The sequence below is a fragment of the Heptranchias perlo genome, chromosome 33 (genome assembly GCF_035084215.1).
Source record: "Heptranchias perlo isolate sHepPer1 chromosome 33, sHepPer1.hap1, whole genome shotgun sequence".
NCBI lineage: Eukaryota > Metazoa > Chordata > Chondrichthyes > Hexanchiformes > Hexanchidae > Heptranchias > Heptranchias perlo.
The window spans coordinates 26,110,056-26,136,452 of record NC_090357.1 but is presented as its reverse complement, the minus strand read 5'-3'; the positions used below and the strand labels follow the sequence as shown (position 1 = coordinate 26,136,452).

At 46.9% G+C, this 26,397-nt stretch overlaps 2 protein-coding genes across 2 annotated transcripts in view; one reads left to right on the top strand and one right to left on the bottom strand.

Moving 5' to 3' along the window:
- LOC137301544 (uncharacterized) lies at positions 1-20,961 on the top strand. The gene is made up of 2 exons (XM_067971090.1): positions 1-6,099; positions 20,690-20,961. The coding sequence occupies exon 1, from the start codon at positions 22-24 to the stop codon at positions 1,048-1,050; it is 1,029 nt and encodes a 342-aa protein (XP_067827191.1). The 5' UTR covers positions 1-21; the 3' UTR covers positions 1,051-6,099; positions 20,690-20,961.
- Positions 1-26,386, bottom strand: part of tirap (toll-interleukin 1 receptor (TIR) domain containing adaptor protein) — a 30,624-nt gene extending 4,238 nt beyond the window's left edge. The window contains exons 1-4 of the mRNA XM_067971091.1: positions 22,100-26,386; positions 20,723-20,896; positions 10,386-10,550; positions 8,713-9,303 (exon numbers count right to left, since the gene is read on the bottom strand). Of these exons, the coding sequence (XP_067827192.1) occupies positions 8,713-9,303; positions 10,386-10,392 (598 nt within the window). The 5' untranslated portion in view covers positions 10,393-10,550; positions 20,723-20,896; positions 22,100-26,386. The remainder of the gene's footprint in view (positions 1-8,712; positions 9,304-10,385; positions 10,551-20,722; positions 20,897-22,099) is intronic.
- Between the last annotated feature and the right edge of the window lie 11 nt (positions 26,387-26,397).

Below are 26,397 nucleotides of genomic sequence, written 5' to 3'. Positions count from 1 at the left end.
CACCGCACAGTCCTCGTGGAGATGAAATCCCGTCTTCGCACTGAGGACACCATCCAACGTGTTGTGTGGCACTACCACCGTGCTAAATGGGATAGATTCAGAAAAGATCTAGCAGCTCAAAACTGGGCATCCATGATGCGCTGTGGGCCATCAGCAGCAGAATTGTATTCCAGCACAATCTGTAACCTCATGGCCAGGCATATTCCTCACTCTACCATTACCAACAAGCCAGGGAATCAACCCTGGTTCAATGAGGAGTGTAGAAGAGCATCCCAGGAGCAGCACCAGGCGTACCTAAAAATAAGGTGCCAACCTGGTGAAGCTGCAACTCAGGACTACATGCATGCTAAACAGCGGAAGCAACATGCTATAGACAGAGCTAAGCGATTCCACAACCAACGGATCAGATCAAAGCTCTGCAGTCCTGCCACGTCCAGTCGTGAATGGTGGTGGACAATTAAACAACTAATGGGAGCAGGAGGCTCTGCAAACATCCCCATCCTCAATGATGGCGGAGTCCAGCACGTGAGTGCAAAAGACAAGGCTGAAGCGTTTGCAACCATCTTCAGCCAGAAGTGCCGAGTGGATGATCCATCTCGGCCTCCTGCCGATATCCCCACCATTACAGAAGCCAGACATCAGCCAATTCGATTCACTCCACGTGATATCAAGAAACGGCCGAGTGCACTGGATACAGCAAAGGCTATTGGCCCCGACAACATCCCAGCTGTAGCGCTGAAGACTTGTGCAGCAGAACTAGCTGCGCCTCTAGCCAAGCTGTTCCAGTACAGCTACAACACTGGCATCTACCCGACAATGTGGAAAATTGCCGAGGTATGTCCTGCTTTTTGTGGACGGGACAAATCCAATCCGGCCAATTACCGCCCCATCAGTCTACTCTCAATCTTCAGCAAAGTGATGGAAGGTGTCGTCAAAAGTGCTATCAAGCGACACTTGGGCTCAGTTTGGGTTCCGCCAAGACCACTTGGCTCCAGACCTCAATACAGCCTTGGTCCAAACATGGACAAAAGAGCTGAATTCCAGAGGTGAGGTGAGAGTGACTGCCCTTGACATCAAGGCAGCATTTGACCGAGTGTGGCACCAAGGAGCCCGAGTAAAATTGAAGTCAATGGGAATCGGGGGGAAAACTCTCCAGTGGCTAGAGTCATACCTAGTACAAAGCAAGATGGTAGTGGTTGTTGGAGGCCAATCATCTCAGCCCCTGGACATCGCTGCAGGAGTTCCTCAGGGCAGTGTCCTAGGCACAACCATCTTCAGCTGCTTTATCAATGACCTTCCCTCCATAAGATCAGAAATGGGGATGCTCGCTGATGATTGCACAGTGTTCAGTTCCATTCGCAACCCCTCAAATAATGAAGCAGTCCAAGCCCGCATGCAGCAAGACCTGGACAACATCCAAGCTTGGGCTCATAAATGGCAAGTAACATTTGTGCCAGACAATGACCATCTCCAACAAGACAGAGTCTAACCACCTCCCCTTGACATTCAACGGCATTACCATCGCCGAATCCCCCACCATCAACATCCTGGGGGTCACCATTGACCAGAAACTTAACTGGACCAGCCATATAAATACTGTGGCTACAAGAGCCGGTCAGAGGCTGGATATTCTGTGGTGAGTGACTCAGCTCCTGACTCCCCAAAGCCTTTCCACCATCTACAAGGCACAAGTCAGGAGTGTGATGGAATACTCTCCACTTGCCTGGATGAGTGCAGCTCCAACAACACTCAAGAAGCTCAACACCATCCAGGACAAAGCAGCCCGCTTGATTGGCACCCCATCCACCACCCTAAACATTCACTCCCTTCACCACCGGCGCACAGTGGCTGCAGTGCGTACTATCCACAGGATGCACTGCAGTAACTCGCCAAGGCTTCTTCGACAGCACCTCCCACACCCGCGACCTCTACCACCTAGAAGGACAAGAGCAGCAGGTACATGGGAACAATACCACCTGCACATTCCCTTCCAAGTCACACACCATCCCGACTTGGAAATATATCGTCATTCCTTCATTGTCGCTGGGTCAAAATCCTGGAACTCCCTTCCTAACAGCACTGTGGGAGAACCTTCACCACATGGACTGCAGCAGTTCAAGAAGGCGGCTCACCACCACCTTCTCAAGGGCAATTAGGGATGGGCAATAAATGCTGGCCTCGCCAGCGATGCCCACATCCCATGAACGAATTTTTTTTTAAATCCTCTTTTCCCTAATAAAGTTTAGTTCCAAGTCTGTCTCAATAACTTACAACTACTGACTCAGCACAATCCTTCCCACTTCTCATTAAACACTCTCCAATGCCTCAACATCTTTTGAAGGTCAGTTGCCCAAACCCACACACGATAATCAAGTGTGGCCTCACCGGTGATCTATACAGTAAATTCTTGTTGACCTGCTGTCAAATGGCCTTCAGATGTCTCTTAGCCTTTGATCAGCGTTGTTGACTCAAGACTTTTAAGAATGACTGATTACACAAAAATCCTTTTCCTTCTCCACTTTTGTTGATATCCCTTTGTCAGGTATGCATGTCTCACACTCCTGTTCCAATTATTTGCAAATGCAAGGCAGCCTAAGATGGGTTTGGAGGGCATGTGTGTAAATGCACGTAGCATGGTGAATAAAGTTGATGAGCTGCAGGCTCAAGTCGCCACATGGAACTATGATATAGTGGTAATAACAGAGACCTGGCTAAGAAGGGGAAGATTGGTTACTTGATATTCCTAGCTACAAGGTATTCAGGAAAGATAGGGAACAAAAGAAAGAAGGGGGAGGGTGGGGAGAGGTGGCAGTATTGATCAGGAACTATTATAGTACTGGAAAGGGATGATGTAGTTGAGGGGTCAAAGACACAATCTATTTGGTTAGAATTAAGGAACAATAGAGGAGCCATTACACTACTGGATGTAAACTATAGGCCACCAAATAGTGGAAGGGAGATAGAGAAGCAAATTTGTAGGGAAATTACAGAAAAATGAAAGAACTATAGAGTAGTGATAATGGAGGACTTCAATGATCCCAATATAGACTGGGACATTAACAGTGCGAAGGGCAAAGAGGGAGAGGAATTCCTGAAATGTGCACAAGAGAACTTTCTGGAACAGTGTGTTTCCAACCCAACCAGGAAGGAAGCAGTGCTGGAACTAGTTCTGGGGAATGAAGTGGGGCAGGTGGAGCATATTTCAGTGGGGCAGCATTTGGGGAACAGTGATCATAATATCATTAGGTTTAGAATAGATGTAGAAAAGGACAAGGAACAAATCAAATGTGAAAAAGCTTAGGAGGGCAAATTTCAGTGAATTAAAAAGGGATCATGCCCAGGTGAATTGGAATCAAAAATTGGTAGACAAAACAGTAATTGAACAATGAGAGGCCGTCAATGAGGAGCTGGTTGGGTATAGAATAGACACATTCCTATGAGGGGGAAAGGAAGGGCATCCAAAGCTAGAGCTCCCTGGATAACTAAAGATACAGAGATTAAAATGAAACAGAAAAAGGAGGCTTAAAACATATGTAAGGTTCATAATAGAGAATTAGGTTGAATACTGAAAGTACAGAACAGATCTAAAAAAAGGGAAGAGAAGCAAGGAGAGAATATAAGAATAGATTAGCGGCCAACAGTGGGGAAGCTTTTAGAGACAATAATCCAGGACAAAATTAATTGGCATTTGGAAAAGTATGGGCTAATAAATGAAAGTCAGCATGGATTCCTTAAAGGAAAATCATGTTGACTAACTTGATGAAGTAACGGAGAGGGTTGATGAGGGTAATGTGGCTGATGTGTATATGGACTTTCAAAAGGCATTTGATGAAGTACCACATAATAGGCTTGTTAGCAAAATTAAAGACCATGGGAACAAAGGGACAGTGGTAGCGTGGATACAAAATTGACTAAGGGACAAATAGCAGAGAATAGAAGTGAACCGTTATTTTTCAGACTGGAGGGAAGTATACAATGGTGTTCCCCAGGGGTCAGTACTAGGACCACTGCTCCTTTTGATATATATTAATGACCTGGACTTGGGTATAATTTCAAAGTTTGCAGCTGACACAAAACTCAAAAATGCAGTAAACAATGTGGGGGACAGTAACTGACTTCAGGGGGTCAAACAGATTGGTGAAATGGGTAGACACATGGCAGATGAAATTTAACACAGAAGTGTAAAGTGATGCATTTTGGTAGGAAGAATGAGGAGAGGCGATATAAGTTAAATGGTACAATTTGCAAGGGGGTGCAGGAACAGAGAGACACTAGGGGTTCAGGTACACAAATCTTAAAGTGCCAGGACAAGTTGAGAAGGCTGTTAAAAAAGCATATGGGATCCTTGGCTTTATTAATAGAGGCAGAGAATATAAAAGCAAGGAAGTTATAATGAACCTTTATAAAACACTGGTTAGGCCTTAGCTGACCAATTCTGGGCACCACACTTTAGGGAGGGTGTCAAGACCTTAGAGAGGGTGCAGAAACGATTTACTAGAATGGTGCCAGGGATGAGGGACTTCAATTATGTGGATAGACTGGAGAAGCTGGGGTTGTTCTCCTTACAACAGTGAAGGTTAAGGGCAGATTTGATAGAGGTGTTCAAAATCATGAAGGGTTTTGATAGAGTAAATTAGGAGAAACTGTTTCCAGTGGCAGAAGTATTGGTAGCCAGAGGACACAGATTTAAGGTGATCGGCAAAAGAGCCAGAGGCGACATGAGGAAACATTTTTTTGTGTAGCGAGTTGTTATGACCTGGAATGCACTGCCTGAAAGGGCGGTGGAAGCAGATTCAATAGTAACTTTCAAAAGGGAATCAGATAAATACTTGAAGGGAAAAAAATTTACAGGGCCATGGGGAAAGAGCAAAGGAGTGGGACTAATTGGATAGCTCTTTCAAAGAGCCAGCACAGGCACGATGGCCCGAATGGCCTCCTCCTGTGCTGTACCTACTACGATATGCCACCTCCCAATTATCTATGTTAAATTCCATCTGCCATTTCTTAGCCCATCCATTTAATTGGTCCAGATCCTTTGAAACACCATCAACATCTCTTACACTGATTGCAGGAGAAGAATTCCTCTGTGATGGAGTATTGTAAACATGTTCAAAAACAATGTGTTTATGATTTCACTACACATAGAAACCAGAGAAGTTGTATTTGACTTTGTCTCTATATAGCTTGGTGTTATCAACAAACTGCATAAAGTTACAAAAAGTACCCTCCTCTGTATTGGTTATGAAGAGCATAAAAAGTGTGACAGATCCAGAACTGATCTTCGGGGAACTCTACACACACTGTGCCCAGGACAGATTGTAGCACCACTGTTCTGGCCATTTTTATGAATCATATTTTAAATCCAATACCCCCCCCAAGAAAGAACTGTACTGTTTGGCAAGCTTGTGGAGGTGGCTTAGAGAACAGGATTGACTGGCAGGAGTTTCAAGCCAGGCTAACTGACTAAGGTACAGTCATATGCAAACGAACATTTCACACTGACAGGCTGGGTGGAAGGGAACCCAGGCTGATTGATATCATCACCATTTAACATGATTACTGGGAACAATACCCCGAGAGGTAACTCAGAGACACTCAGTCTCCTGGTGGAAGGCAGGAGATGGCCGGGCCATTGTCTTCCAGGAGAGAAGCCAGTTAAACAAGATCGGTTTGAGATCGAAACCCTTTACCCGCTAATGGGGGCCATCAACTCAGGAAACGACAGACACCCAGTAATCAGCACCCATTGTCTCTCCAGGTGCAAGGCCTGGGAGCGGGAAAACAAAATAGCATTTTTCACAAAGATTTCAAAGGTTATGAGTCACTCCAGGCCACCGGGCGGGGGGGGGTTCCAGACAGATCACCTGAGTCAATACATCGAGCAGTATCAGCTCGGCTCTGCTCTCGGCATCAATCTACAGCGAGCCTCCCGAGGGGGGCTCGGCTCGATTCAATGGAACACCGCCAGAAGCTGAGCGCTGCTCTTCATCCCTCATCAACGGACCTCGACTCAGACTGGAACTTGGATACTGCGTCGGCGGTACGGAACCAGGAGCGAGACGTGCAGGAAGAAACTGCGAGCAACAACGAGCAATCGGGGTGAGCATATTGCCTGCGCCGACACATCCACAAATCCACGTGGCTGTGTGAGGGGGTGATTGTAAGTCCCAACCAAACCTTAGAGGGTTTTAGTGCTGGCTGGGTGGGGGGGGTCCTGTGATAGTTTATTTCACGGGAGGGTTCTCTTATTATGCCGTGGTAATTTAGCACTATAGGGCTTATTGGACAAGCCAGGGTTGTACTGTTTACTAGTGTTATTGTTAATCTTTTTAAACACAATACAGTTGAGCCAGAAAATGTGTGTCTGAGTCTGATATGTCCTTATAATCCCCATCGTTCATGAACTTATAGTAAGAGGTGTGTTTTTGGTATGCCCGAGAAAACCACTTACAAGACCCCCTGCCCTTTATCCTCTTCCTACTGCCAAGCCTGCTTTCAGTTCAACTAATTTGCCATTAGTTCATGAGTTTTATCTTCTTTAAAAGACTCACATGTGGAACCTCATTAAATGCTTTCTGAAAATCAAAGTAAATTCGATACACTGGACAACCTTCACTCAATAGTTTGATTACCTTCTCAAAGTATTCCAGTGGACTTGTGGCAGTTTGTTTCTAAATCCAATGCTATCCCTTAAAGCTGTGCATGAGGATTCTAACTCGCAACCAAATCCCGCTCACGCATCACCTCCATGTTCGCCGACCTACAGTGGCTCCCGGTCCACCTGATTTAAAATTTTCATCCTTACGTTCATGGCCTCGCCCCTCCCTATCTCTGTAACGTCCTCCAGCCCAACAACTCTCTGAGAACTCTGTGCTCCTCTGACTCTGACCTTTTATGCGTTATCCACCCCCTTTGCCCCACCATTGGTGGCCCTGCCTTCAGCTGCCGAGGCCTTAAGGTCTGGAATTCCCCCTCTAAACCTCTCGCCTCTCCACCTCCTTTAAGACGGTCCCTAAAACTAATTCTTTGACCAAGCTTTTGGTCACTTGTCCGAATGTTTCCTTCTATGGCTCGATGTCAAATTTTGTTTGATAATGCTCCTGTGAAATGCCTTGGGATTTTTTAAACTAAATTAAAAGGAGCAACACAAGTGCAAGTTGTTGTTGGGGATTCCATCCCCTGTGGGCAGGCTGTGGTCATTGGCACAATTAGCAAATGTTGACCACTTCTAAGTATAAGAAAGAAAAGCCACTCTCCACCAACTGATGTATTCACTGCTGAGGGTGGTACCGAGCCATACAGAGCAGGAAGGTCCTTGGTACAATGCCTGCCTGACCTGAATTAAATGCACTCAGGCACTGGATTCAGTGTCCCTAGGGAGGGCAAAATAAGCCATGGTTCCTGCTCCTGATCGTTATCCAGTGATACCAGCTGGAAAATGCCCGTGTTTGGATGTTGGGCGAGGAAAGGATCAGGCTCAACTGTGATGCCTTCCATGCCTGAATAACTGGCCACCACTCGCAGTTCAGGCTCACGCATGACCCATGAGTCGCCACTTGGGCGAGGTACTGGAGGCTGGCCAGCGACCAACCCCAGCAAGAGTCAGAACTTTCAGGAGAGGATGGGAAGCACTCAGAGGGGGCAAAGGAAGAATAGGAGGGCCACACTGCAGTCAGAGCAGAGATTCTATGGGTTTCTGAGGAAAAAAAATCTCCCTCACTGTAAGCGTCTTACCAAGACTGTGCATAACTTTTTTTATTCGTTCATGGGATGTGGGCGTCGCTGGCGAGGTCAGCATTTATTGCCCATCCCTAGTTGCCCTTGAGAAGGTGGTGGTGAGCCGCCTTCTTGAACCGCTGCAGTCCGTGTGGTGACGGTTCTCCCACAGTGCTGTTAGGAAGGGAGTTCCAGGATTTTGACCCAGCGACGATGAAGGAACGGCGATATCTTTCCAAGTCGGGATGGTGTGTGACTTGGAGGGGAACGTGCAGGTGGTGTTGTTCCCATGTGCCTGCTGCTCTTGTCCTTCTAGGTGGTAGAGGTCGCGGGTTTGGGAGGTGCTGTCGAAGAAGCCTTGGCGAGTTGCTGCAGTGCATCCTGTGGATGGTGCACACTGGGCTCAGCAAACCATAGAATCTTACAGCACAGGAGGCCGCCATTCGGCCCATCGTGCCTGTGCCGGCTCTTGGAAAGAGCTATCCAATTAGTCCCACTCCCCTGTACTTTCCCTATAGCCCTGTAAATTTTTCCTTTTCAATATTTATCCAATTCCCTTTTGAAAGTCACTAAAATGAATCTGCTTCCACCGCCCTTTCAGGCAGTGCATTCCAGATCATAACAACCTGCTGCTTAAAAAAAATTCTCTTAATCTCCCCTCTGGTTATTAACTTAAATTATTTTAAATCTGTGCCCTCTGGTTACCGACCCACCTGCCAGTGGAACCCGTTTCTCCTTATTTACTCGATCAAAACCCCTCATAATTTTGAGCACTTCTACTAAATCTCCCCTTAACCTTCTCTGCTCTAAGGAGAACAATCCCAGCTTTTCCAGTCTCTCCACATAACTGAAGTCCCTCATCCCTGGTGCCATTCTAGTAAGTCTCCTCTGCAATGGAGAATATTTTTTTTTATTTTAGCTACTAGCAGGCAACACAGGCGTGTGGGGAGCTGAGGGAATCCGTCAGGGTTTTGTACAGCGACTGGCGGTACTTACAATACAGTATCGAGCGTTTGATCTTTTGGAATCCGTTCGTGTCCAGCCTGACGTCAATGCCGAACATGAAGCGAAGCTCCTCTGGGTAATCCTTCCGTTCCAGCTGCTTGCAAACGGGAATGATCCGCCCGTTGGCAGTGGGAGATTCAGACAGTGCCTGCTGCATCTGGTACCGACACCATGGGTCCTTGAGAAAGCTCGGTGTGATGACCAAAACCCAGCAATGGCTCTTCCTGACCGCTTGGCAGAGCTCGGTGCAGATGGCGCCCCCTGGGGCCGAGTCCCTGAGCTGCAGAAAGCAGCGCAGGCTGTGAGGGTGCAGCTCCAGGAAGGACACCAGGTCCTGCACGTACGTTATATCGTCCTCGGTGTGGCAGACGTACACGTCGTACTCCTTACTCCACCGGGCACGGCTGTCGAGCTTCCACGACGACGAGGCGGCGACGGGCGGCGAGCAGGCGCTGCTGGACCTCAGATCTCCGCGGGGGCTCTTTGTCCTGTCGCTTGTCTGGGGGCTGGAGTCGGGACTCGGTCTGGGGTTGGCGTTTGGGTTCTTGCTCCTCTTGAAGTCCACGAGCCGCCTGAAGAAGCCTGCGGAAAATTTGAGAAAGGAAGCGGTGTAGTTAGATGGTAGCTTTCCTAATTCTCCCTCGAGGTACCGGCTCTCGTTGGGGGCACAGCTCCGCGGCCGACAGCCTCACCCATTCACGCTATTCGACCACTGGAACTTCACAGCCAAGCCTGAGCCTGTTCTCATTCAGTGCACACATACACTCCAGCTGGGGCCACAGGACACTGAAAGAATCTTGACTGGATTTGCCCCTTCCTATCTCAGAAGGCACCGAGACCAATTATAGCACCTTTGTCCTATATCGGCTGGCTCGACACAGGGATTTTGGGACCAGCCTGGTCTGTATAACACATTGGGTGGTACATTAACCTACGGCGTTTGCCCGGTAGTTTATTTTTTATTCTCGTTCTCTCTGCGTCGCCTCACCACACTACGCACCATCCCTGGCGAGGTGACAATGACAGTGGGTAGCACTCTCACCTCTGAGTCAGAAGGTCGTTGGTTTAAGTCCCACTCCACAGACTTGAGCACAAAATCTAGGCTAACACTGCAGTACAGTACTGAGGGAGTGCTGCACCGTCAGAGGTGCCGTCTTTCGGATGAGACGTTAAACCGAGGTCGTCTGCCCTCTCAGGAGGACATAAAAGATCCCATGGCACTATGCAAAGAGGAGCTGGGGAGATCTCCCTGGTGTCCTGACCCAATATTAAGCCCTCAACCATCACTGAAACAGATGATCTGGTCATTATCACATTGCTATTGGTGGGATCTTGCTGTGCGCAGATTGGCTGCCCCGTATCCTACATTACAACAGTGACTACGCTTCAAAAGTACTTCAATGGCTGTGAAATGCTTTGGGATGTCCCGAGGTCGTGAAAGGTGCTGTAGAAATGCAAGTTCTTCTCTTCCCTTCCTCCTCTTCCCACAGGAGCAGTCCAGGGCGATTGTCCTCCCCTCTGCTTGTAGCTCTCCTCAGTCTGACAGAGACCAGTAGCTTGCCGCACAGACTCTGTGCCTGAGCGCATGTTAAGCTCATCCTCAGCACCGTTTAGTTTCCTTGGGTAATTCTGCAGATCTGTGCATTTTAGCAAAATTCACTTACGAGCCATCCTGGTGCTGGTTGTATGGGGCCCTCACTCGCAGCCAAAACGGATGGGCAATTTAATCATTCAAAACAATGGAGACACTTCCTGCTCGAAGCCTCAGTTCTGGTCACCAGCGGAAGATCCGGCCGTCCAAACATGGTTTGGTCACATGGAGACTTCATCTGCAACATAAGAAAGAAGCACGTAGGTTTCAACTAAAATGCTGCCGGTCACAACGACACATCAGGCCTCCGTCGTCAGTCTGATTCCCAGTGGACACTGGTTCACAGTGCAAAACTCCCTTTAATTCAGCACTAAATCACTCGGAGGCCCCAGGATGAGAAACAAAATGTCACAGTGATGCGATAGAACATTGACGGGACAGTGTAGAGAGAGCGTTACTCTGTCTCTAACTCATGCTGTACCTTTACATTGCGCTTTACAGCCAATGAAGTACTGTTGAAGTGTAGACACGGTTGTAATGTAGGAAATGCAGCAGCCAATTTGAATAGCAAGGTCCCACAAACAGCAATGAGATAATGACCGATCATCTGTTTTTTGATGTTGGTTGAGGGATATATATTGGCCAGGCCACTGGAGAGAACTCCCCAGCTCTTCTTGGAATAGTGTCATGGGATCTTTTACGTACACCTGAGCTAAGGAAACATTTTAGATCACTGGTTACACTGCAGAGGGCAGTCGTGTTGCGGACTCCACGGGCTGGCCTTGTGGGACATCCCGTCGCAGACTCGCCCCAGCCCCTGATGATGAGGTGGGACGGAAGGAGAATTGGTGGGTGCATTTAGAGATGGTCAGTAAGACAGGGACAAAGCTCAAACAGTTTTTCCCCATCCCGCCTGACATTGGCACAATCTGAAATTGAGTTTGGTTGTGGGAAAAGCACCATCCCTGGCCTGCAGAGCCCTGCCGAGCACCCAGCTGGCTGCAACCAAAACTGGCCACCAGTGTCAGTCATGGCTCAGTTGGTAGCACTCTTGCCTCTGGGTCAAGGTTGTGGGTTCAATTCCAACTCCAGAAACTTGAGCACAGAATCCAGTCCAGTATGGTAGCATAGTGGTTATGTTATTGGACTACTAATCCAGAGGCCTGGACTAAAATCCGGAGTCATGAGTTCAAATCCCGCTACGGCAGCTGGCGAATTTAAATTCAATTAATTAAATAAATAAAAATTGGGAATTAAAATACTAGTATCAGTAATGGTGACCATGAAACTACCGGATTGTTGTAAAAACCCATCTGGTTCACTAATATCCTTCAGGGAAGGAAACCTGCCGTCCTTACCCGGTCTGGCCTATATGTGACTCCAGACCCACAGCAATGTGGTTGATTCTTAATTGCCCTCTGAAATGGCCGAGCAAGCCACTAAGTTGTAAAATCTCGCTACAAAAAGTCATAATAAGAATAAAACCGGACGAACCACCCAGCATCGGACACGACAACGGTAAACCAAGCCCAGTTGACCCTGCAAGGTCCTCCTTACTAACATCTGGGGACTTGTGCCAAGATTGGGAGAGCTGTCCCACAGACTAGTCAAGCAACAGCCTGACATAGCCATACTCACAGAATCATACCTTTCAGCCAACGTCCCAGACTCTTCCATCACCATCCCTGGGTATGTCCTGTCCCACCAGCAGGACAGACCAACCAGAGGTGGCGGTACAGTGATATACAGTCAGGAGGGAGTGGCCCTGGGAGTCCTCAACATTGACTCTGGACTCCATGAAATCTCATGGCATCAGGCCAAACATAGGCAAGGAAATCTCCTGTTGATTACCGTCCTCCCTCAGCTGATGAATCAGTCCTCCTCCATGTTGAGCACCACTTGGAGGAAGCACTGAGGGTAGCAAGGGCACAGAATGTGCTCTGGGTGGGGGACTTCAATGTCCATCACCAAGAGTGGCTCAGTAGCACCACTGCTGGCCAAGTCCTGAAGGATCATAGCTGCCAGACTGGGCCTGCTGCAGGTGGTGAGCGAACCAACACGAGGGGAAAAAACTTACTTGACCTCGTCCTCACCAATCTACCATGTCGTAAATGCATCTGTCCATGACAGTATTGGTAGGAGTGACCACCGTGGAGACGAAGTTCCATCTTCGCACTGAGGACGCCATCCAACGTGTTGTGTGGCACTACCACCGTGCTAAATGGGATAGATTCAGAACAGATCTAGCAGCTCAAAACTGAGCATTCATGATGCGCTGTGGGCCATCAGCAGCAGAATTGTATTCCAGCACAATCTGTAACCTCATGGCCAGGCATATTCCTCACTCTACCATTACCAACAAGCCAGGGGATCAACCCTGGTTCAATGAGGAGTGTAGAAGAGCATGCCAGGAACAGCACAGGCGTATCTAAAAATGAGGTGCCAACCTGGTGAAGCTACAACTCAGGACTACATGCATGCTAAACAGCGGAAGCAACATGCTATAGACAGAGCGATTCCACAACCAACGGATCAGATCAAAGCTCTGCAGTCGTGAATGGTGGTGGACAATTAAACAACTAATGGGAGAAGGAGGCTCTGCAAACATCCCCATCCTCAATGATGGCGGAGTCCAGCACGTGAGTGCAAAAGACAAGTCTGAAGAGTTTGCAACCATCTTCAGCCAGAACTGCCGAGTGGATGATCCATCTCAGCCTCCTCCCGATACCACCACCGTCACAGAAGCCAGTCTTCAGCCAATTCGATTCACTCCACGTGATATCAAGAAACGGCTGAGTGCACTGGATACAGCAAAGGCTATGGGCCCCGACAACATCCCAGCTGTAGTGCTGAAGACTTGTGCTCCAGAACTAGCTGTGCCTCCAGCCAAGCTGTTCCAGTACTGGCATCTACCCGACAATGTGGAAAACTGCCCAGGTATGTCCTGTCCATAAAAAGCAGGACAAATCCAATCCGGCCAATTACCGCCCCATCAGACTGCTCTCAATCATCAGCAAAGTGATGGAAGGTGTCGTCAAAAGTGCTCTCAAGCGGCACTTACTCACCAATAACCTGCTCACCGATGCTCAGTTTGGGTTCCGCCAGGACCACTTCGCTCCGGACCTCATTTCAGCCTTAGTCCAAACGTGGACAAAAGAGCTGAATTCCAGAGGTGAGGTGAGAGTGACTGCCCTTGACATCAAGGCAGCATTTGACCGAGTGTGGTACCAAGGAGCCCTGGTAAATTGACGTTAATGGGAATCAGGGGGAGAACTCTCCAGTGGTTGGAGTCATACCTAGCACAAAGGAAGATGGTAGTGGTTGTTGGAGGCCAATCATCTCAGCCCCCGGACATCGCTGCAGGAGTTCCTCAGGGCAGTGTCCTAGGCCCAACCATCTTCAGCTGCTTCATCAATGACCTTCCCTCCATCATAAGGTCAGAAGTGGGGATGTTCGCTCATGATTGCACAGTGGTCAGTTCCATTCGCAACCCCTCAGGTAATGAAGCAGTCCGAGCCCACATGCAGCAAGACCTGGACAACATCCAGGCTTGGGCTCATAAGTGGCAAATAACATTCGCGCCAGGCAATGACCATCTCCAACAAGAGAGAGTCTAACCACCTCCCCATGACATTCAACGACATTACCATCGCTGAATCCCTCATCAACATCCTGGGGGTCACCATTGACCAGAAACTTAACTGGACCAGCCATATAAATACCGTGGCTGCGAGAGCAGGTCAGAGGCTGGGTATTCTGTGGCGAGTGACTCACCTCCTGACTCTCTAAAGCCTTTCCACCATCTACAAGGCACAAGTCAGGAGTGTGATGGAATACTCTCCACTTGCTTGGATGAGTGCAGCTCCAACAACACTCAAGAAGCTCGACACCATCCAAGATAAAGCAGCCCGCTTGATTGGCACCCCATCCACCACCCTAAACATTCACTCCCTTCACCACCGGCGCACTGTGGCTGCAGTGTGTACCATCCACAGGATGCACTGCAGCAACTCGCCAAAGCTTCTTCGACAGCACCTCCCAAACCCGCGACCTCTACCACCTAGATGGACAAGAGCAGCAGGCACATGGGAACAACACAACCTGCACGTTCCCCTCCAAGTCACACACCATCCCGACTTGGAAAGATATCGCCGTTCCTTCATCGTCACTGGGTCAAAATCCTGGAACTCCCTTCCTAACAGCACCTTGGGAGAACCGTCACCACACGGACTGCAGCGGTTCAAGAGAAGGTGGTGGTGAGCCGCCTTCAAGGGCAATTAGGGATGGGCAATAAATGCCGGCCTCGCCAGCGACGCCCACATCCCATGAACGAATGAAAAAAAACACTTCAACAACAACAATTTGCATTTATAATCAGTGCTGCACTGTCGGAGGTGCCGTCTTTCGGATGAGACGTTAAACCGAGGCCTCGTCTGCCCTCTCAGGTGGACATAAAAGATCCCACGACCATTATTTCAAAGAATAGCAGGGGAGTTCTCCCTGATGTCCTGGCCTAAATTCATCCCTCAACCAACATCACGAAAAACAGATTTTCTGGTCATTATCACAATGCTGTTTGTGGGACCTTGCTGTGCACAAATTGGCTGCCGCATTTCCTACATTACAACAGTGACTGCACTTCATTGGCTGCAAAGCACTTTGGGACGTCCTGAGGTTATGAAAGGCACCATATAAATGCAAGTTCTTTTTTCTATTTTCTCTTAACTCCAATCACGGCCTACCTGCAGAAACTGGTAACAGAACCACATTATCCTATGACGTTGCCAACCTCCAGAGGTACATGCACTGCCTCATCTACATCATAGAATGATACAGAATGGAAGGAGTTCTGTGCCGGCCCTTTGAAAGAGCTTTCCAATTAATCCCACTCCCCTGCTCTTTCCCCATAGCCCTGGAAAATTTCACTTTTCAAGTATTTATCCAATTACCTTTTGAAAGTTATTACTGAATCTGTTTCCACCACTATCACAGACCTATAATATGCTATCTCAGTGATCAGCATGGGGAGCTGTACACTTCCTCCAGGAGGGGTAAGTGAAATAGGAACATAGGAACAGGAGTAGGCCATTCAGCCCCTCGTGCCTGCTCCGCCATTTGATAAGATCATGGCTGATCTGCGATCTAACTCCATATACCTGCCTTTGGCCCACATCCCTTAATACCTTTGGTTGCCAAAAAGCTATCTATCTCAGATTTAAATTTAGCAATTGAGCTAGTATCAATTGCCGTTTGCGGAAGAGAGTTCCAAACTTCCACAACCCTTTGTGTGTAGAAATGTTTTCTAATCTCGCTCCTGAAAGGTCTGGCTCTAATTTTTAGACTGTGCCCCCTACTCCTAAAATCCCCAACCAGGGGAAATAGTTTCTCTCGATCCACCCTATCTGTTCCCCTTAATATCTTATAAACTTCAATCAGATCACCCCTTAACCTTCAAAACTCTAGAGAATACAACCCCAATTTGTGTAATCTCTCCTCGTAACTTAACCCTTGAAGTCTGGGAATCATTCTAGTAAACCTACGCTGCACTCCCTCCAAGGCCAATATGTCCTTCCGAAGGTGCGGTGCCCAGAACTGCTCACAGTACTCCAGGTGCGGTCTAACCAGGGTTTTGTATAGCTGCAGCATAACTTCTGCCCCCTTGTACTCCAGTCCTCTAGATATAAAGTCCAGCAATCCAATTGCCATCTTGATTATTTTCTGCACCTGTTCATGACACTTCAATGATCTATGTACCTGAACCCCTAAGTCCCTTTGGACATCCACTGTTTTTAACTTTTTACCATTTAGAAAGTACCCTGTTCTATTCTTTTTTGATCCAAAGTGGATGACCTCACATTTGTCTACATTGAATTCCATTTGTCACAGTTTTGCCCATTCACCTAATCTATCAATATCGCTTTGTAATTTTATGTTTTCATCTACACTGCTTACAATGCCACCAATCTTTGTGTCATCGGCAAACTTAGATATGAGACTTTCTATGCCTTCATCTAAGTTAATAAATATTGTGAATAATTGAGGCCCCAAGACAGATCCCTGCGGGACTCCACTAGTCACATCCTGCCAATGTGAGTACCTACCCATTATCCTTACTCTCTGTCGCCTTTCGATCAGCCAACTTCCTAACCAAGTCCGTACTTTTCCCTCGATTCAGTCTCTTATGTGGGACTTTATCAAATGCCTTCTGGAAGTCCATATAAATAACATCCATTGACATTCCCCTATCCACTACTTTAGTCACCTCTTCAAAAAATTCAATCAGGTTTGTCAGGCACGACGTACCTTTCACAAACCCATGCTGGCTCTCTCTGATTAACTGAAAATTCTCGAGGTGTTCAGTCACCCTATCCTTAATTATAGACTCCAGCATTTTCCCCACAACAGATGTTAGGCTAACTGGTCTATAATTCCCCGGTTTCCCTCTCTCTCCTTTCTTAAAAAGCGGAGTGACATGTGCAATTTTCCAATCTAGAGGGACAGTTCCTGAATCTAGAGAACTTTGAAAGATTATAGTTAGGGCATCCGCAATGTGCTCACCTACTTCCTTTAAAACCCTGGGATGGAAACCATCTGGTCCTGGGGATTTGTCACTCTTTAGTGCTATTATTTTCTTCATTACTGTTGCTTTACTTATGTTAATTTTATCGAGTCCCTGTCCCCGATTCAATATAAGTTTTCTTGGGATTTCCGGCATGCTATCCTCTTTTTCGACTGTAAATACTGACGCAAAGTAATTGTTCAACATGTCCGCCATTTCCCCATTGTCAATCACAATATCCCCACTTTCAGTTTTTAAGGGGCCAACACTGCTCCTGACCACCCTCTTTTTCCTAATATAACTATAAAAGTTCTTCGTATTGGTTTTGATATCCCTTGCAAATTTCTTTTCATACCCTCTTTTTGTAGCTCTTACTATCTGTTTTGTGACCCTTTGTTGATCTTTGTATCTTTCCCATTCGCCAGGATCTGTGCCATTTTTTGCCTTTTTGTATGCCCTTTCCTCATGTCTTATACTGTCCCTTACCTCTTTAGTTGTCCATGGTTTTTTTTTGGCAAGTAGAGATCTTGCCCCTCAGGGGTATAAACTGATTCTGTATCACGTTAAATGTTTCTTTAAACATTTCCCACTGATCATCAGTCGTTTTACCCATTAACAGATTTACCCAGTTTACTGTGGACAGTCTCTGTCTCATCCCATCGAAGTCGGCCTTGCCCAAGTCTAGAATCTTAGCAGCTGATTCACTTTTTTCCCTTTCAAGCACTACATTGAACTCGATCATGTTATGATCACTATTGGATAGATGTTCACGCACAGTTAAGCCGTTAACTAAATCTGGTTCATTACTCATTACTAAATCTAGTATGGCTTGCCCCCTTGTTGCCTCTAGGACATATTGCTGTAGAAAACTATCCCGGACACACTCAAGAAATTCACTACCTTTCTGACAGTTGCTAGTCTGCTTTTCCCAATCTATGTGAAGGCTAAAGTCCCCCATTAAGACCATTATGCTTTTCTTACATGCTTGTCTAATCTCTGCATTTATACGTCTGGCACTTCAGAGCTGCTGCCAGGGCTCCTATACACAACTCCCACTATAGTCTTAGATCCTTTCCTATTTCTCAATTCAACCCATAAGGTCTCTGTTGGCTGCTTACCCCTCGTTATATCCCCCTTTATCATTGAAGTGATTTCATCTCTAATCATTGAGGCTACTCCTCCCCCTCTTCCATTTTCCCTATCTCTCCTGTAGACCTTATAACCCGGTATATTTAGTTCCCAATCCTGACCATCCTGCAGCCATGTCTCAGTAATAGCTTTCATGTCATACCCTCCAATTTGAATTTGAACCTGTAGTTCATTTAATTTATTCCTTATACTCCGTGCTTTGGATATAGAACTCTTAGTTGGGCCACACACCCTAGCCTGACCTTCAGCTTTGATGCTGGGTTAATCGCCTTACGCCTTCTAGTTTTTACTTTATTCGTAGTGCCTAAAGTACACTTTCTTTCTGCTGCTCTACGCTTTTCCCTTTCACTTGTTCTTGAACAACTGTTTGTATTATTTGTATTGTAAATTTCCCCTGGGTCTTTCCCTCTCTTGCTGCTCTCAACTTTACTCCCTTCTGACTCCCCGCTCAGGTTCCCATCCCCCTGCCACTCTAGTTTAAACCTTCCCCAACAGTACTAGCAAACACCCCCACGAGGACATTGGTCCCGGTCCTGCTCGGGTATACCCGTCACACTTGTACAGGTCCCACCTTCCCCAGAACCGGTCCCAATGTCCCAGGAATCTAAATCCCTCCCTCCTACACCATCCCTGCAGCCACGCATTCATCCTGTCTATTCTCCTGTTCCTATACTCACTAGCACGTGGCATCGGTAGTAATCCTGAGATCACTATCTTTGAAGTCCTGCTTTTTAATTTATCTCCTAACTCCTTAAATTCACCTTGCAGGACCTCATCCCTTTTTTTACCTATGTCGTTGGAACCAATGTGGACCACGACTACTGGCTGTTCTCCCTCCCCCTCCAGAATGCCCTGCAGCCGCTCCGTGACATCCTTGACCCAAGCACCAGGGAGGCAACATACCATCCTGGAGTCACATTTGCGGCCGCAGAAACGCCTATCTGTTCCCCATGAGCCAGTGACTATTACAACTCCATGTGTGTAATACCTTTCCGATGGGGTCATCATACACCAAGGATGTACCCAAGTGTGAGGGAAGCCAGGCTGCTGCTAGCCCTCCGAAAGCAGGCCCGCAGGTGACACACTCTCCGATCGTCACTCCCATACCCTCACGAGCCGAGCATCTCCTGCTACTCTCAGGAGGGAAAGCACAACGTCTCCATGGAAGCAAGGATAGTGTGCAGTCTGAAGCCCCACCCAATACGCTGACTGCAGGCAGCCCCAGGAAACCATCAGCTGTACCACCGCTCGAGTCACATCCCAGGTCTGAAGGTCACAAAAGTTCTACACTTTCAGGTAAAATTAATTAGTGCTTCAGAACCCAGGTAAAATTAATACTCGTCACACCATCTCCTACTGTTGCTTATTCTTTCTCCCCCTCTAAGTCTTCCCTTCCTGGTGAGGAACTCCTCTTCCCTCCGCCACCCCCACCCCGTCTTCCCCTCCCCCTACAATCCACAACCTTTTAAAATCCAAACTTAGCATCACTAAAACATGACTTCCTGCTCTTTCAACTTTGTGCCCTGCACTGTGGGGGCCTTGACTTAAATTTTTCAGTTAAAATAAGCCAACGGATGATTCCAGATGGACAGGACAACACTTTCCGATTCTCTGTGATGCACAGAGTAAGGGCAATCTTGGCAGAACCAGACTCTGTGCTGCCTCCTCCTGAACATCATGGTTACCTGCCTGGTCTCGAAGCTCGGGTGGGGAAAGGAAATCCATTGGGCCACTATTACAAAACACGCTGAAAGATCATGTAATGCACAAGTTGCAGTTAATAGCAATTGCCAAGCTACTAAACACATCCTTCCTGGTGACCCAGAACAGATATCTTTCAGTAAGTACAAAAAAAGAATCAGGAAGTTATAATTGGACACCAGCTGCAATTGTGCATTGAAAAGAAAAAAACATTCAAAATAGTTTCACCCTGTGAGGGCAGGATGTCATTTCACGTGAGCGAAGGAGGCCTTTTAGATCATCGGTTACACTGCAGAGGGCAGTCATGTTATGGGACCCCCCCTGGGCCATCCAGTCTAATCCCGCTCACCTTTAATATTCCTCTTTTCAAGCATTTAATGCCCTTTTGAAAGTAGCCTTGAGATATTCAAGCTTAAAGAGCACATGGATTTTTGCGTTCGCAGAACCACAGCAATACTACGAACCTCATCACTGCTGCATTGTACAGGACTGTAGACTACATGTGTCATAATGCCCACATGCAGAGAAAATTGTATGGATTTAGGAGGTCAACTTGGCTCAGTTGGTACTGCTCTAGTCTGAGTCAGAAGGAGTTCAAACCTCATTCCAGGACTCCAGCACATAACCTAGGCTGACACATCAGCGCAGAACTGAGGGAGTGCTGCGCTGTCACGTATGTCGCCATTCAGATGAAGACCCCGTCTGCCCCCTCAGGTGGATGTAAACAGTCCCATGCCACTATTTAAAGGAGGTCCCTTAACCAACACCACCAAAATCAGATGAACTGAATGGTCATTTATCTCATTTGTTGTTTGTGGGATCTTGCTGTGCACCAACTGGCTGCCTCATTTACCTACATTACAACAATGACCACACTTCAAAAGTACTTCATTGGCTGTGAAACACTTTGGGACATCCTGAGGATGTGAAAGGCACTATATAAATGCAAGTCCTTATTTTTTTTTAAGATTTGCCAGACTCAAATTGTCAACAGGACTCACAAGTATAAACGATCCAACCATCAGACGACAGCAAAGAGCCACTTTATCGTGGGTGTCCTGTCAACACATCTCCTGCAGCCTGCAAGATGCACCAAGCCATTCTACTGTGTCACGACTGGTACGTGCTGATGTAACGCCACCTTAGTGTTAATATCCAGCCTTTTAAAATCCGATCTGCATTAAAGGAACAACTTATGATTTTGTTACTGATACGGCACAAATAAAAAAAATGAATGGTTTTAGAAGGAAATCTTCAAAGGCCAAATGCTTAAGTGAAAGTGTTATGTCTGTATGTACACCTCACACACACCACACCACTTTCTGACGTGGCCTCCGATGAGCCCCGCAGGAGACTGGTGGGAGTTAAATATATAAATAAACAGTAAAGGAAGACAGCGTGGTTCAGTGGTAACACGCTTGCCTCCGAGTCAGAAAATTGTGGGTTCAAGCCCCATTCCTGAGACGTGAGCATAAAATCCAAGTTCACACTCCAGTACACTACTGAGGGATGAGCTCTCTCTACACTGTCCCATCAAACACTCCCAGGGCAGGTACAGCACGGGTTAGATACAGAGTAAAGCTCCCTCTACACTGTCCCATCAAACACTCCCAGGGCAGGTACAGCACGGGTTAGATACAGAGTAAAGCTCCCTCTACACTGTCCCATCAAACACTCCCAGGGCAGGTACAGCACGGGTGCTCTCTGCATTAGTGCCATCTGACTCAAAGCCAGTGCTGGAGATAGGGTTGCCAACTCTGGTATTCCTGGAGGTTTCCTCACAAGACCTCCAGCCTCCAACCGCCCTGCCCAGTCAGTCAGTCAAACAGCCCTTTTCCCATTTCCAATATTTCTATAAGACAAAAAAGTGTTCAAAGAAAATGCGAAAAAAACACATTAAACGCATTAATTATTTTTAATGCCATTATGATTTTTCTCCTGGTTTGCTAGCAGCACTGTCCAGGAGATTAATCTTCAATTCCTGGAGACTCCAGGGTAATTTGGGAGGGTTGGCGACCCTAGCTGGAGACCACTCTCAAATCTCTTAGCTTGAAAAATGTGTTCCAATTGTACTTAGACACAAGTCAGTGCAATAAAATGAGAACATTGTAAGGCGCGGAGTAAATGTTCAAGAGTTTAAATTTACTTCAATTTTCATCCAGAAAACGCAACACTTTTTTGTTATTCTTGATTTTGACAGATTTAAACAAAAATAAAAAAGTTAATTCACGGGAGGAAAGGTCCGCCCCCGGATCAGTGCCCACAGCCCGGTCTCTACAGGCGCGGCTCTCACTCCGAGTGGCTTCAGAGATCAGCGGAGCCCCCGCCAGTCCCAAATCTCGCTTGGCCCAAGCACCCCCCACGGGCTCGGACGCTACCTGGACCCGGTCTCACTTGTGCCCCGCTCCAGGAGTGGCGGAAGTTGCTACAAAAAAGTTTCTGCAACTTTGTGCGGAGGTGACGCGGCCGGGACTCTCCCTCTCTCTCCTTACCTCTCACCCCAACGTCTGTCTCTACTTCAGGCCTCGATGGGCAATAGCAGGCTGGGGAATGCGGAAGTGGAAAATCTTCCTGCCCGTCCCCCAGGAGAAATACCGGGCTCAGCACAGTCAGGGCAATGAACTGGGTGTACTTGTTTTGTCGAGTGAGTTCGGAAGAAGTTACCACCAAATACTTTCTTTAATCTCACAACATGAAACACTGCCATTGGACCACTTCCAAACTAGAGAATCCAAATAACCAAGAAAGAACTTACATTCTTCTACCACCTCCTCCTCCACCCTCAGGACATCTCAGAGTTTCACAACCATTGGATTAGGGAGGGGAGAGGGAGGGAGAGGAGAGGGGGAGAGAGGGGGAGGGAGGGGGGAGAGGGGGAGGCGTTAGGAGGATTTTTTTTGTTCACTACGGCGAGGGCATACTCATTCTGGGGAATGGAAAGCTTTTGATGTCAAGTGTCTCCAGCACTCCCAGCTTAGGTACACCACAGGATAGATGCAGACTAAAGCCCCCTCTATAACAAACACTTGCATTTATATATCGCCTTTAATGTAGTAAAACTTCCCAAGGCACTGCACAGAAGCGTTATCAGACAAAAATTGACACCGAGCCAAAGGAGACATTAGGACAGGTAACCAAAAGCTTTGTCAAAGAGGTAGATTTTAAGGAGGGTCTTAAATGAGGAGAGGGAGGTGGAGAGGTTTAGGGAGGGAATTCCAGAGCTTGAGGCCGAGATGGCTGAATGCACGGCCGCCAATGGTGGAGTGATGGAATTCGGGGCGGCATAAGAGGCCAGAAATGAAGGAATGCAGAGTTCTTAGAGGGTTGTAGGGCTGGAGGAGGTCAGAGAGATAGGGAGGGGCAAGGTCATGGAGGGATTTGAACATGAGGATAAGAATTTTTAAATCAAGGCTTTGGTGGACTGGGAGCCAAAGTAGTTAGCCAGCACTTTAAGTGATGTGCTTTAGCCATAGCTACAACTGTAGAAGAGCACTCCCTACTACACCAGTCATAATTCCATTCACCAAAAAGCAATCCATATAGTCTTAAGGTAAAGTCTGATATTTTAGTGCCAACTTACAGGAAGTTCTGCGCCATGGGCCTGCACCACTAGGAGCTGGGTTCATATTGCCCAAACTCAGCTCCGTAACAAATGGCAGAGCAAACACAATTTCATCCCATGAGCCCGGGTTGGATTTGAACTGAAGTCTGAGATGAAAGGTTAATACACTAACCCGCTGGATTGACCAGTCACTGGTCAGCGGCAGTTTAACTGGCCAGTGGTAGTGATAGTGATAGTGCTCGCTTATCAGTGCAATGGAATCCAAGCTGTCAGCAACCTTCAGCGAAAGATGCTTACAAACAAATTTGTGATTCTACAGATAACATTTCCTCTTAGGAAGCAACAAACCCACCAAAGAATGATGTTTTGCAAAGGGAATCTCTGATTTGGGACAGTTCCTACAAGGAAACAACATGGCAAACGATATCCTCAGATGCCACAGTGATTATGGGCATCACTGAAACAGGACATCGGGTTGGCTTAATTTTCTTGGCTAATTAACAGAGAGTAACTACAACAGCAGTGAAAACAATTTGCAATGGCATACAACACTGACTTAATATATTTAACCTGCTAAATGGCACAGCCTGAGAGAACCATGCAGAGACCCAAAGTTTAGGTATCTGAAATGTCATGTCTCACCTCAGGCACCACCCCAAGTAATGGCATGGGAGCCAAACCATAGCAAGTAAACCCAACGTGTACCCCAGTCTGTGAAAGCAAAATTAGAAATGGTGGCGGGGGTACAGAGAAAGTTTTTTCCCATTAGAGGAACAGGGGGTATCCCAGAGTGTAGTTCTTCAAAGCAATACTGAGTTCGCTTCTGTAATGATACCTCCTTCAATTAAAAAGTTTCAACTGAGTCAGAAGGTTCAAGTCGCAGTCCAGAGACGAGCACATAAACTAGGCTGACACTTGAGTGCAGTACTGAAGGGTTGCTGCCCCATCGAAGGTGCTGTCTTTCAGACGAGATGTCTTTCGGATGAGTCGTTAAAACCGCCTGCTGTCTCAGGTGGACATAAAAGATCCCATTGCACTATTCGAAGAGCAGGGAGTTCTCCTGGTGTCCTGGTCAACATTTATCCCTTAACCAACATCACTAAAACAGATTATCCAGCTCCTGTGAAGCGGCTTGGGGTGTTTTACTATGTTAAAGGCGCTGTATAAATGCAAGTTATTGTTGTTTATCTCAAACAGCAATAAGAAATAGGAGCAGGAGTAGGAAAATGTGAGGTTATGCACTTTGGCAGGAAAAATCAGAGAGCAAGTTATTATCTTAATGGCGAGAAACTGGAAAGTACTGCAGTTCAAAGGGATCTGGGGGTCCTAGTGCAAGAAAATCAAAAAGTTAGTATGCAGGTGCAGCAGGTGATCAAGAAGGCCAACGGAATGTTGGCTTTTATTGCTAGGGGAATAGAATATAAAAACAGGGAGGTATTGCTGCAGTTATATAAGGTATTGGTGAGACCGCACCTGGAATACTGCACAGTTTTGGTCTCCATACTTAAGAAAAGACATACTTGCTCTCGAGGCAGTACAAAGAAGGTTCACCCGGTTAATCCCGGGGATGAGGGGGCAGACATATGAGGAGAGGTTGAGTAGATTGGGACTCTACTCATTGGAGTTCAGAAGAATGAGAGGCGATCTTATTGAAACATATAAGATTGTGAAGGGGCTTGATCGGGTGGATGCGGTAAGGATGTTCCCAAGGATGGGTGAAACTAGAACGAGGGGGCATAATCTTAGAATAAGGGGCTGCTCTTTCAAAACTGAGATGAGGAGAAACTTCTTCACTCAGAGGGTAGTAGGTCTGTGGAATTTGCTGCCCCAGGAAGCTGTGGAAGCTACATCATTAAATAAATTTAAAACAGAAATAGACAGTTTCCTAGAAGTAAAGGGAATTAGGGGTTACGGGGAGCGGGCAGGAAATTGGACATGAATTTAGATTTGAGGTTAGGATCAGATCAGCCATGATCTTATTGAACGGCGGAGCAGGCTCGAGGGGCCGATTGGCCTACTCCTGCTCCTATTTCTTATTGCTGTTTGTCGGATGGTGCTGTGTGCAATTTGGTTGGTATGTTTGCCAACAGAACAGCAACTCCACTTCATTGGCTGTGAAGCACTTTGAGACGTTCTGAGGACCTGAAAGGTGCTATATAAATGCAAGTTCTCTCTCTTTAAGTGAAGGAATGAGATACTTAAATATGAGGCACTTAAAGCAATAAAGTAAAATCAGGAGAGTAGTGAGGGCAGCAGGACAAGGGGCGCAGATTCAGGCATGTGAACAACTTGCATTTATATAGTGCCTTTTACATAGAACAAATGTTCCAATGTAAGTCTAGGATGCCAAAAAATATTTCTTTACACAGGTAATCAACAGGATTTCTAGGACAGATGATCAGGACACTGGACACATTAAGAAACAGTTGGATGCTGTAACAGGGAGACAGTGTGGTTCGTACTCTGAGTTCAAATGAATTGAAAGGCCTGCATCATCTGAACCTGCCTCTTGATGAGAAAGACACATTCGATGGCCTGATCTTGTACATAGTGCAATGCATTTAGATCAGTTCATACAACACTGCTGTCTAATGTTATTTTGTGGTTTCACGCTCAAATGAGGACTGTGACATTGCTGTATGACATAGAAATAGAAATTTAAGGCACAGAAGGAGGCCATTTGACCCAGTGTGTCTGTGCCGGCCGAAAAAGAGCTATCCAGCCTAATCCTACTTTCCAGCTCTTGGTCCGTAGCCTTGTAGGTTACGGCATTTCAAGTGCACATCCATGTACTTTTTAAATGTGATGAGGGTTTCTGCCTCTACCTCCCTTTCAGGCAGTGAGTTCCAGATCCCCACCACCCTCTAGGTGAAAAAAATTATCCTCAGCTCCCCCCTAATCCTTCTACCAATTACTTTATATCTGTGCCCCCTGGTTATTGACCTCTCTGCTAAGGGAAATAGGTCACAAGCAGTAAGAGTCCAGCACTGATACTCTGCGCTCTCATGGTCCACACTTTGGCTGCATCATCCATCGCTACTGTTTCAAGGTTTTAATTAAATATTGCTCTCCTCCGCTACGCCACACATTCAAAAATGCAGAAGTGTTTGCAGG